An 11,335-nucleotide genomic window follows, 5' to 3' on the forward strand; every position below is an offset into this window, starting at 1 on the left:
ATATTCTTCTTAATGTGTCATGAGACCTGAATATTTCTCCTTTGATCCTGTCTCTATCTGAGGTCTGAGCCTGCACTTGATGTCTCAATGTTCTCTCTTTTATCTCCGGGTGCTCTGTTAATCGGGTCTGACTTCCTCGCACCGACTCTCTCGCGTCTGCCAAGACGCTTTGGACTGCATGTTGCAGTCAGACGGCCTTGCCAGCTTGTTTACTTCATGTGCACTGATATATTGATTGGAGACAAAAACACCTGGAAAAACTATACTCTGCATAGGAAAGAATAACAGCTGTAAGGGTTTATCCTGCTAACAAAAAACACATTTCCTAATGAATGTTTGCACAAAGCTGGAGAATTCTTAACAGTTTCCATTCTCCCATCTTGCAGAGGAAAAAGAGGTTACCATGGCAGCCATGGTTTGAACCGGACCTTCGGTCTCGATCGCTCCGATCATTAATCATTCGCTCACACTTGCTTGCTTCCCTGTCAGACTTGTGTTTTCCTCCTCTCCTGAATAATAGACACCGTCCTTTTCTTTTCTCTTCTGTTTCTGTTACCTCACCAGGTCTTTAGCTATTTCTGTCCCTCTTGTACCCTCTGTTATTGTGTATTTTTCTGCCAAGACTCTGCAGGTTTTCACTCCATTGGTACAGCACCTCACTGATTAGCAAACGTTCAAACACACAGAGAGGCAAAGTAATTAGTGAAATCAGCTACTGTTTGGCTGAAGCCTGCATAATCACAGCCTAATGTGGCATCTGATTATATGACCGGTACACCAAAATACCCAGAAAAGAAAAAAAATATAGATTTGCCTCCAGCAGTATTTTTACATTTTAAAAAAGATTCAGCAGCAACATCTTCAACTGTTAGATTAACGTTTGCTGTATTGATACCTGCAGCATGCACGGTAATGATGTTAAAGCCTTTTTACACATGAACTCTTAATAATGTTGGTGGGAACATTGTTCACAGCTGCTTTTCTCACATGTAGCAGGAGAAATTTGGCTTGACTGTAGTCAATTCACCGCGACACCTTCTCGCTCACTATGATTGCACCATAGATTTACCCGCGTTTTTCTCATATGGCTTCAATCAGACTGCACACACACTCTTTGTACTAGGGAGCTCTCAGGTTAAAGACCATGCAATGTCTGATCTGACAGCATCAGCCGCTGGGTGATGTATGGAAAAGTTCAGGGCTCTGGTAAAAGTCTGAAAACTGATCAAGTCTTGTTCTGAGGTGATAAGCCTGTTTTTACAATAACACTAACACTAAATAAGGACTGGTTGTCTAATGACATGGCAGTGATTAAAGTGTTGTCAGTTTCCTGTTAATGATGCTTGAATCATGACAATGCACGAGAAGCTTCTTTTTAATAATTGAAAAATTGTGTGTTTTATGTGAGCAGGTTCCTGCACCATTTTAAATATCAAATTGAATGCTTTTCAAGGCATAAAGAAAATTATGTATAACTAGTCACTTCTAGTCGGGTACACAGCTATTCAGTAATCCCTACAGCAAGTGGATATTTGGAGATCACAATATATCGACAGGGACCAATATATTGGCTAATACTGGCTATTTGATCATATCTTGGTAACAACATTTATAATGTTCAATCCATGAATATTTAAAAAGTAGAGAAGAGATGAAAGAAACACCCTTCAGACATGTTATGAGTGCTAATATTGCATAATTTGTCCACCAGAGGGCACTCCTGGAACTTCCCTGTTAGCCTTACACATAAACAACCAGCTGATTGGAGCAGAGGTAGAGTGTAAACAAGTAATCCACAAAAAATGTTATTTTTAAATTGCATTGCAATAGTTTCTTAGTGAGCACTCATAAATAACTACACAGATAGCGTTAGGTTTAAAATAAAAACCACAAAGCATGCTTTTCACTTTAACTTAATAAAGTTATTTCCGACTGCTATGTTTCCTACCAATGTGTCAAGTTTAATCACACATGGTATATAACAGTTTTATTTGTATAGAGCAATTTCACAACAACAGTAATCTCTGATTATTCCTTATGAGCAAGACTTTGGAATGCTGTCGACTTTTTCTGCTGCATTTTCTTTAAATAATTCTGAACAGAAATTAAACTGTTTTTGTAACGAGATGTTGCTGCTGAATTATCAGGATTTCACTGATGTGGGCACCATTGTTTTTTTCTAACTCCACTGTTCTGGAGAAAAGGCAGAAATCTCAGAGGCCAAAGCTAAAGCTGTACTATCTGCATGTCTGGGTGCTTCTAGAGTTAAAGGATACGGCTGGTGGTGTTTTGTATTTTTCCTCGTGATCAGCAAATCCCAGAAAAAAGCCAAAAACAACTATGCCACAGTCACATCTCTTAGTTTTAGCAGATTAACACACAGTTTGTGCTCTGCCGAGTACCGAAACAAAACGATGGTGAAAATAAGCAGGATTTGGCTACGGATTCCAGATCTTGCTTATTTTCATGTTTTTTCTGGTATTTGTGGAAAACAAGTCAACATTATATACCACCAGTCTTTTTCCTTTACTCAAGAAATCCTTTTTTTTAATTTGTTGGGACCAACATTTTTCAAACGTTGCAGTTCATCCTACCATGCCAGTGACTCTGCTGTGTGTGGCCTTCTGCAGGTGAACTGCGGCACATCACCAAGCTGAAGCCGTGGTCCCTGTTTGACGTGCTGGTGGAGAAGTACGGCTGGTCGCACGAAGACGCCGGTCAGTTCACTCACTTCCTTCTGCCCATGCTGGAGATGGTGCCTGAGAAGAGGGCCTCGGCTGGCGAATGCCTCAATCACCCGTGGCTCAACTCCTAGCCACAAACACTGAGCAACGCCCTCCTCCTCTTCCCCCCTGCCCACCCAACAGTTAGCCCAAACACCACCCCCACCCTGGTGGCAGCCTTTGGAACCCCGATGTGGAAAGAAGCTGGCAACAGATGAGAAGGACCTCCTTAATGCATTATCCCACATATCCATTTCATGCTTACCTGAAAATGCTTAACCTCCCACATTTCTTTTCCCAAAAGGAATGTAAAGACGAACTTGTGGAGATAAAATGACAAAAACAATCAGACTGTTGGAGGATGAATGCTGCCCACTTTGGAAAAGGGAGAAGTTGGGCTCTGCCTGAAAGAAATGTGCTTTCTTCTCTTTTTCTGCCGTCAGGATGCCGGTCAGTCTCTTACATCTGTCTGTCTCTTCCTAATTATAATTTTTAAAAAATCTGTCTCGGGCGATGGACAGCTGCTGATCTTCTCAGTATTTTGAAAGAAAAGTCAACAAGTAGCCTTGATGCATTGCTGATGGCCCACAGCTCCATCTGCCATGACCTTTACACAGCCAGGGCCTCAAACTCAGATGAGTGTGTGTGTGTGTGTGTGTGTGTGTGTGTGTGTGTGTGTGTGTGTGTGTGTGTGTGTGTGTGTGTGTGTGTCTTATTGAGCATGTGTGAAAATGAGCGTACGTGCCTGCGCTTAAGATCTGCCTACACAGACCCTCGTCTTTTTTCCCCAATCTAACTTCCTTTCCTAACCATGGAAGAAGTTCCCATATCAGACTCCGAGTTTACACCCTAATTTCTTCCAGGAATCCCAAAACACCCATCTGACCTGTTTGTTTCCCCACATTGCCTCTCTCCCCTTCCTAAATGAGCGTCATGATCCTGCCCGGGGGCTGCTGCAGAAAGCTGGAGGGCAGCCAGTCCTCCAGGGGGCAGCACACTGAAAAGGAGGACAGAAACAGTGTGGGCTGTGCAAAAATACAATCAGTTTAACAAAGAGGAAGACTGCTTGGTCTTTAGAGACTCTTTTTAACAATGCATGGAGAAGACTGAAGGAGCAGCATGAAGGATTATGAGAAACAAATGATGGATGCTTTGTTTCCTGTTTCATCACACCTCTTGGACATTCTGTTAGAAAGATTTACATTAGGTTAGGATATTTGGTGCCCCCATCCCTCCGCCCCCAAAATGAAGGTGGCTACTTTACAGTCCCCTTCTCCACCAGCTTTTGACATTCCTAAATCTTGATCCATCATTCCTTGACTTTTATTCCCGAGAACACTTCTGTTAATTCCTACTGTGGCACGTTTACCAGAACTTATTGGTACTATTCCCCCCTTTTTTGCCCTTATAAAGAAACCCTTTCTTCCCTGAGCTTCTCCAGAAATGGGATGGTCACACGGAGGTTGCACTTGTCTTTGTAGATGTCCTTCAGGGATTTGAAACCTTTGTATATAGAACTGAGATTTGGCAACACAGATAAGCGACCGTGGACGACATTTCAACACGCAAGCATCATTCCAAAAAAACAGAAGAAGAAAGAAAATACAGAGGTGGTTGTTGGCAGAACTTGACTTCCTCTGATATAGTGTTTTTTTGTTTTTTGTTTGTTTTTGGGTGGGCTGCCACAGCTCAACCCTGCAGGAATGTTCAGACTGAACTGCGCCACCTGGTGGCTGGACGAGAGTACTGCATTGCCACACTGCTGCTGCTCTCAGTGCCAACACTCCAAGACGTTCCACTGTATCTCTCTACTTAATCCGTAATGCTCTGTCAAACACACAGACAACCACAAACTCGCATCATCACAATTAGTCCAGTTGCCTATTTTTTCGCAATAAATGAAAACAAAAGATGAGTATAAGTAAATGGTGAGATATTTTTAAAAACTATTTAATTCATTTAAAAAAATGGAAAAAAATAAAACTTTTCTCTGGTTGTCGTGACCGTGAACAGAATCTCGTCTTATACTGAGGTGATTGTGTTTGTCTGTTAGAGATGTTTTTATTTCTTCTTTCATTGCAATTATTAATGATGATGATGATTATTATTATTAAGAGGTTTTGTTTTGTTTTTTTACACTTTGCACCTCTCCCCTCCCTCCCTACTTGAATAGTGCTGCTTTGTCCAGGCCCTTGATGGTGATGGGAAAAAAAATTCAACAGTTTTGCAATAAAGGATTTTGTGATGAGGTTCTTTTTATTATTTTATTTGGTTTCTTTTTCACCAAAACCTCCTGAACTCACTCTCAGCCATGCTGACTGTTCTTCCTGATGATATTGACAGAATCGCGTCTTGTCTGTTTTTCATTGACAGATTTAATAAAATTGTAAATTAATGGATCCTGTGCCCTTGATGCAGTGAATTTTCTGCTTTGAAGTTGCCCTTGGCAGCAGTCGACCTAAACATGTCCGGTGAACTTATGATCACAAACTAAAGGCATCGAATGAATAGAAAACAAAGTCACTACAGGTTCAGTTTTTATTGACATGAATAACTCACATTCAATCTAATAATTTCAAAAATACACTATATTGCCAAAAGGATTCACTCACCCATCCAAATCATTAGTCAGGTGTTCCAAGCACTTCCACTGTCACAGGTCTATAAAGTAATTTCCCCACTCCTAAATATTTCACAGCAAGCTGTTAGTGGTATTATATTGTGTAATAAGATCATGGGATGCTGAGGTACATAGTGTGCAGAGGTCACCAACTTGCTGCACAGTCAGTCGCTACAGAACCACACAATCTTCATGTGGCCTTCAGATTAGCTCAAGAACAGTGCATAGAGAGCTTCTTGCACAAATGTGCTTCTGGAAATGGTCAAAAATTCCCACAAACACACTTCTAAACCTTATGGAAAGCCTTCCAAGAAGACTAAGCTGTTATAGCGACAAAGGGTGGGCCCACATATTAAACAATATGAAAGTTCAATATGCACGTGAAGGCAGATGAGTCAAAACTTTCTGCAATATAGTGTATGCTACAATACCCAGGTCAGTTTTGTGTGTTACAATTAGTCAACACATTGTCAACCTAGTGTATAAGAATGTGATACAGTACATTGTGATTCACACTGAAGCAAACATGGTCCACTCAATTACATTTTTAGGATTCAATAAAGGATGGAGTGATAATAGATGTCCTGAGATCAATATTAGTCATTAAACATTAAAATATGCTTTAAAATATCAACATGTGATTTTAGCAGTATTTTGTTTTAGATCGTAAATCCCAACAAATGCCTTCTGGTGCCACTTCCTTCCCCCCTCCGACTCAGCCAACAGCCTGCAATAAACTTCAAGGGGTGTAGTGGATATTTTAGCCAAACAGATAACACGTTTCCTAATAGGAGTGATAAAAGTGGGAATACCCACAAATTTGACCATGTAATGAGGTATATTTTGGTATCACCACTATGGAAATGTGGAGGAGACGTGTATGCCACACAGGAATATCTTGCATTGTAAGCCTAAAGACAAACGTCATGGTATCATTAGGATGTACACATGAACTGTAGATCCACTAAAGGCATACTACGCTTGTGTGTACATTTATTATACAGCTGCCTCCTTTGTGTGTGCGTCACAGCAGCGAGGCACAGTTCTTCAACAGCAGGGGTTTGGCTAAATCCAGAATGTCCAAGTTGGGATCGAGAGACCTTCCCAGGCCTTCCAGCACCATGATAGCGAAAACTATTGAGGAAAAGTTGCTCTCCAGCTTGACCTGGAAACACGGTGGCAAGCGAAATACATATTTGACAGATAAATAAGATTCTGTTAAGATCAATATTTAATTTTTTTTTTTTTTAAAAAGTATAAAAACCTGGTGATGTTATACCTTGTGTTTGATGAGTAGGCCAAAGACTCTGGAAAGTAAGTCAGCTACTTGGACCTGCAAGAAAAGAAAACAAACCCCAGCAAAGAACTATGTAACCACTATTAAAATCACTGATTATGTACTGAAGCCTGTCCATAGTGTACTGCGTGTTTTGTGTTAACTTTCCTCATATCTCCAAAAGTTGATTCTGTTCATCTGGACGTAGCGTTTTGTGGGAGAAACGTTTCGTCACTCATCCAAGTGACTTCTTCAGTGTCAGCTGACTGCAGGTTCCCCCAATCTTATAAACAGCACATTTGCATAATGACTGAAACCAGCCCACTGAAGGAACAATGGGCTGGGAGGTCAGTTCCTTAATCTTAATTATGCAAATTCTCATGACCATTGATCAACAACCATTGATCAATGGCCATGAGTACCAGTCACAGAGAGTTGGGGAATGGCTGCAATCACAGCATTGTAAGATGGCGAAAGATGTACCCTTAGGCCCCCTCCTCGATTCAGAGATGGTCTTTCCCTTTTCATGTAAATGGCCTCCTTGACTCCGCGCTCAAACCAGCGTTCCTCCCTGCCCAAGATGTGTACATCCTCATCATTGAAAGAGTGTCCACTGGCCTGTAGGTGTAAATAGACTGCAGAGTCCTGGCCTGACGATGTAGCTCTTCTGTGTTGTGCCATCCGCTTCACCAGAGGTTGTTTGGTTTCCCCGATGTATAAATCCTGGCAATCCTCCTGGCACTTACCAGCGTACACTATGTTACTCTGTGTCAGGGGACCCGATCCTTGGGGTGGACCAATTTTTGGCGCAGCATGTTTTGGGGTTTAAAAGGTTTTCGCTTGGGCAGCGGTTGTCCTTCTCTCCTGGATCGGCTGGAGCTTTCTTTAGTTGCCTTTCCAGCTTTGACAAAAGTCCAGCTGGGAAAACCACATTTACTCAGGGCTTTCTTGATGTGCTGTTCTTCTGCCTCCCTGGCCGCTGTGTCAGTGGGGATGGTGTTCGCTCTGTGTTGTAGCGTCCTGATGACACCCAGTTTGTGCTCCAGTGGATGATGAGAGTCGAACCTTAAATACTGATCCGTATGTGTAGGTTTACGGTACACGTCAGCTTTTAGATGTCCCCCATTACTGACGGAAATCTCACAGTCTAAGAAGGCTAACCTGCCACAGGAATTAGGATCCCCAACGAGGATTAAGGAACTGACCTCCCAGCCCATTGTTCCTTCAGTGGGCTGGTTTCAGTCATTATGCAAATGTACTGTTTATAAGATTGGAGAAACCTGCAGTCAGCTGAGACTGAAGAAGTCACTTTTCTCCCACAAAAACGCTATGTCCAGATGAACAGAATCAACTTTTGGAGATTTACTTTCCTGGATGATTGAGAACGCATCAAGAAACTTTCCTCATAGCTTACGTAACTTCCACATACAAATACGACAAAGACATTGACTCCACACACAAAAATGAAAACCAATAACTGATCTGAGTTTGGATTGGCCAAATTCACAACAGCTTTGGTTTTGGATTTTTATGATCAGGCCTCTCGTACAGTTTATTACTTCACTAGAAGGTTTTTAGATAAGAATAGTTTTGCATGAATTTATGTTGAGGCCAATTTATTTTATCTACACATTTTCATTTATCAGAAAGCTGTAGTGAAGAGGAAAGCGATTAAAAATTCTAAAAGCAAACAATACAGATACAAAATAGACATGTATCAAGTTGCTGGAATCACAAAAGGAGTGCTAAATTTAAAAATAAAAGTATTCTATAATATTATAATGTCTTTTACTGTATTACATTAACCACCATCATCATCCTGGTCATAACACAATGCAAATGTTGGTTCATACCTTTCCCAGTGAGAGAGTGTTGCTGCTGAGGGCATGATCCACCAGCTCAGCCATCTCCTTTTTAAACAGCGCGGCATCCTTGCACTCATTAGCTCGGGCATGATTCAGAATCAACTCTGCCACACGCTCACCCTGGGACAAAAAAAAAAAAAAAAAAAAGCCACACAAGAAATTCTGTGACTGTTTCATGGGTGGTGGTGTACAAATGACCAAAGCTGTGTCACTGTTCAAACACTTATCGTCATCGCAGATTAGTTAAAGACTGTTCTCATTCACATTTAGGCAGCTTATACATTGATGTTCTTCACAGTTTCATTCAGACACCCCTACAAAACACTTAGTACAAGTGCTGTAGGCACTTTACATAAAATGGCATAAAGTACATCTTAAAGAAGCTATAAAATTTTCCTGCATCGGTTCTTACCTGACGCAGCACCACAGCTGTGAAGACAGCCTTAAAGTTGGCAAGGTCGCGATCACTGAGCTGGGCTACAATGCCAGCATCCAACAAGACCAGCTGGATAGGACACGGCGGTGGCCTGACACTGACCACCACCGTGTCCAACAAATCAGTGAGCGTGGTTTTCCCATGGTGCTCCCCTGAAATACCAGTACCGTCTCCCGATCCAGCGAGAGGACCCTGACACTGGACAAGTATGTTGCCTGGATGAAGATCCCCATGGACGAAGTTATCCAAAAAAACCTGGAATAAAGAAGTTTACATTGTCACATGATAGCATTCTGCACACATCCTTAAGTATATAAAACATTTATCGTTTACACCAATAGCCTTGGGTTGTGGATCTTACCATTTTCAGCAGCGTGTCTACTCCCATCTTGGCTATCCTCTGCTTCACTTCCTTGGGTACCTCGGAGCTCAAGTAGTTTGAAATGGGTTCACTCTCCTGAAAACGAGGCTGAATATTAACTGAACTATGCTGTCATCATTTAATGACCTCAATTACTTGCAGATCATTATACTCACTTCAAAGGTTTCCACTAAGACGCTTCTGGTGACAAATGGTCGCAAAGGAGTAGGGAACTTCACATAATCAAAATCACGGAAATTCGTCTGGAAACGCTCTATGTTTCTGGCTTCAAAACGGAGATCAATCTAAAACACATGGAAATCGCACCTAACTGTGACCTGTCTTAGTACACAGAATGCTAAAGCTCTATTTAAAAGTCATGTGCAAAGTCAAAAAAAGCTTGTGCCAGGTTAAATGTAGGAGTCTGAATATTTTTACATCACCTGTTTGGTCATGAGCTTCTCAAACTCCTCCACTATCTCACACATACTGAGCCATTTGAGTCCAGGCAGGCAGTGCAGAAGCCAACTACCTGCTTTCATGAGCAACAGATCTATCTCCACTTGTCTCCTCACTCCTGGATGGACCACCTACAACGAATCGGATACAATTTATACACACCCAACATAACGTGCAAGAAAAAGAAAAAAAGAAAAAGAAAAAAATCATACAGCATGTTCTCCTTTATTTACACTCCATGACTGTGATGTGAATCTGTAGGAGGGGAAACAATCTTGCAAGACTGACCTTGATTGCCACAGGTATCAGGCGCTCCTCCTGCTGACCATCTAGAAGACTTTTGTCCTCACTGCTCTCTTCCTCCCCACTCCCCCTCCAGAGCTGCCTCAGAGATCTTGCCATGCCCCCTAAACCAGGGATCTCCCAGGCTTCCAACAAATCGTCTTTTTCCATCTCCTCTACTATTGATTGGAAAGCTGGGTCCTCCACTTGGTCCACCCTGGCCCAGCCTCGGTATACCTGTGCAATGCATCCTGATCCCACCGGTTCTTTACTCCGAAACACCAAAACCCTTCTCCAGCCCTCCCCAAAAGCCCTCCGGAGGCACTGCTTGGTATGAGCCCAGGAGTGAGGGCGTACCTTGACGTGGAGCCTGGAGAAACGGTTGCAGAAATCTTGAGAGAAGATGTCTCGTCTAGTACTAGCCCACTGCCCCAGCTTGATGAAAGTAGGACCAGAGGTCTCAGTCACCCACAGCAAAGCATCGAGCCAATGAGGCATCCAGCGGGTAAACACCAGAACCAAGGGGTAAAGGAGAAGAAGGGGGACAAATTTGAAGAGCAGAACCAACGCCCGGAAGCTGAGGCGAAGAAAAAATAGAAATCTGTGCACATGGATTTTAGCAAAATACTTTTTTCCCGAAGCCTGGGGTTGAACAAGAGCTTCCTGGCATCTGACTGCACTTAAAGAACCGTTGACTGCACCCCAACATAGCAGTGTAATCTTGGGTATGCGGGTTAAAATCTGCCCCCTTCTAACAAAACCGGATCTGGTGTTCTGAATCAGTCCAAGTCTTGCAAAGGAGCCTGCTCTCTGCAAAGTGCACCTCAAGCTGAGGAGGGCTCCTCTTGCTCCAAAGGCTATCGTGATCATAATGTCACACAGCTGCTAGCTCAGTCCAGCAGCTGAACGGATCCACATGTGCTAGTTTTGTGTTGCGAAACACCTTTTAGGAGTCATCTGTAAAATATGATCTTTGCTCTCTTGGTAAACACTGCAGGTTTTACCCAGAGGATTACACTTTAAAGTAAAGATGCAAACTAGATTGGCGCTACAATAGGCTACAAACATACTTAGCTATTTTTCTACAATTTGGTAGCAATATTTGAACTTACGGTACTCGGTAGTTACTGCAGTTTCTTGACAGACGAGAAGAAACTCGATGACTCTTTTTACTTATGTGGAAAACCAGACATTTAATGCTTCAGCTGGCGTTGCTGTGCCAGCTAATTAAATGTGGATTTCCTCGTTTCCATTGATAACACAACATCTATGGAAACATTGCACTGACAGTCTACGTCCGGATATGACGCTAT

General features: G+C 42.3%; 2 protein-coding genes across 8 annotated transcripts in view; one reads left to right on the forward strand and one right to left on the reverse strand.

The window, feature by feature from the left end:
• Window positions 1–5,122, forward strand: part of srpk2 (SRSF protein kinase 2) — a 76,181-nt gene extending 71,059 nt beyond the window's left edge. For all 7 annotated transcript variants that reach the window (XM_084933929.1, XM_084933933.1, XM_084933930.1 and 4 more), the window contains one exon: window positions 2,631–5,122. In XM_084933929.1, the coding sequence (XP_084790055.1) occupies window positions 2,631–2,815 (185 nt within the window). In that variant the 3' untranslated portion in view covers window positions 2,816–5,122. The remainder of the gene's footprint in view (window positions 1–2,630) is intronic.
• A 125-nt stretch (window positions 5,123–5,247) lies between these two features.
• Window positions 5,248–11,335, reverse strand: adck2 (aarF domain containing kinase 2). The gene is made up of 8 exons (XM_084933936.1): window positions 10,029–11,335; window positions 9,725–9,871; window positions 9,458–9,586; window positions 9,282–9,377; window positions 8,897–9,175; window positions 8,473–8,604; window positions 6,623–6,676; window positions 5,248–6,508 (listed from the first exon to the last, which is right to left on the reverse strand). Exons 1-8 carry the CDS (start codon window positions 10,890–10,892, stop codon window positions 6,368–6,370), a joined length of 1,842 nt encoding a protein of 613 aa, XP_084790062.1. The 5' UTR covers window positions 10,893–11,335; the 3' UTR covers window positions 5,248–6,367.

This window comes from Perissodus microlepis, chromosome 7, assembly GCF_051167445.1.
Source record: "Perissodus microlepis isolate ML-2025 ecotype Zambia chromosome 7, ASM5116744v1, whole genome shotgun sequence".
Classification (NCBI taxonomy): Eukaryota; Metazoa; Chordata; class Actinopteri; order Cichliformes; family Cichlidae; genus Perissodus; species Perissodus microlepis.

Excerpts from the sequence above, each read along its gene's own strand:
- adck2 (XM_084933936.1), bottom strand. The coding sequence starts at position 10,892 with ATGATCACGATAGCCTTTGGAGCAAGAGGAGCCCTCCTCAGCTTGAGG. Across the intron at positions 8,605-8,896 it reads CAGCTGTGGTGCTGCGTCAG|GGTGAGCGTGTGGCAGAGTT; the intron begins GTAAGAACCGAT and ends TTTTTGTCCCAG. Across the intron at positions 6,509-6,622 it reads GCCTACTCATCAAACACAAG|GTCAAGCTGGAGAGCAACTT; the intron begins GTATAACATCAC and ends CCGTGTTTCCAG.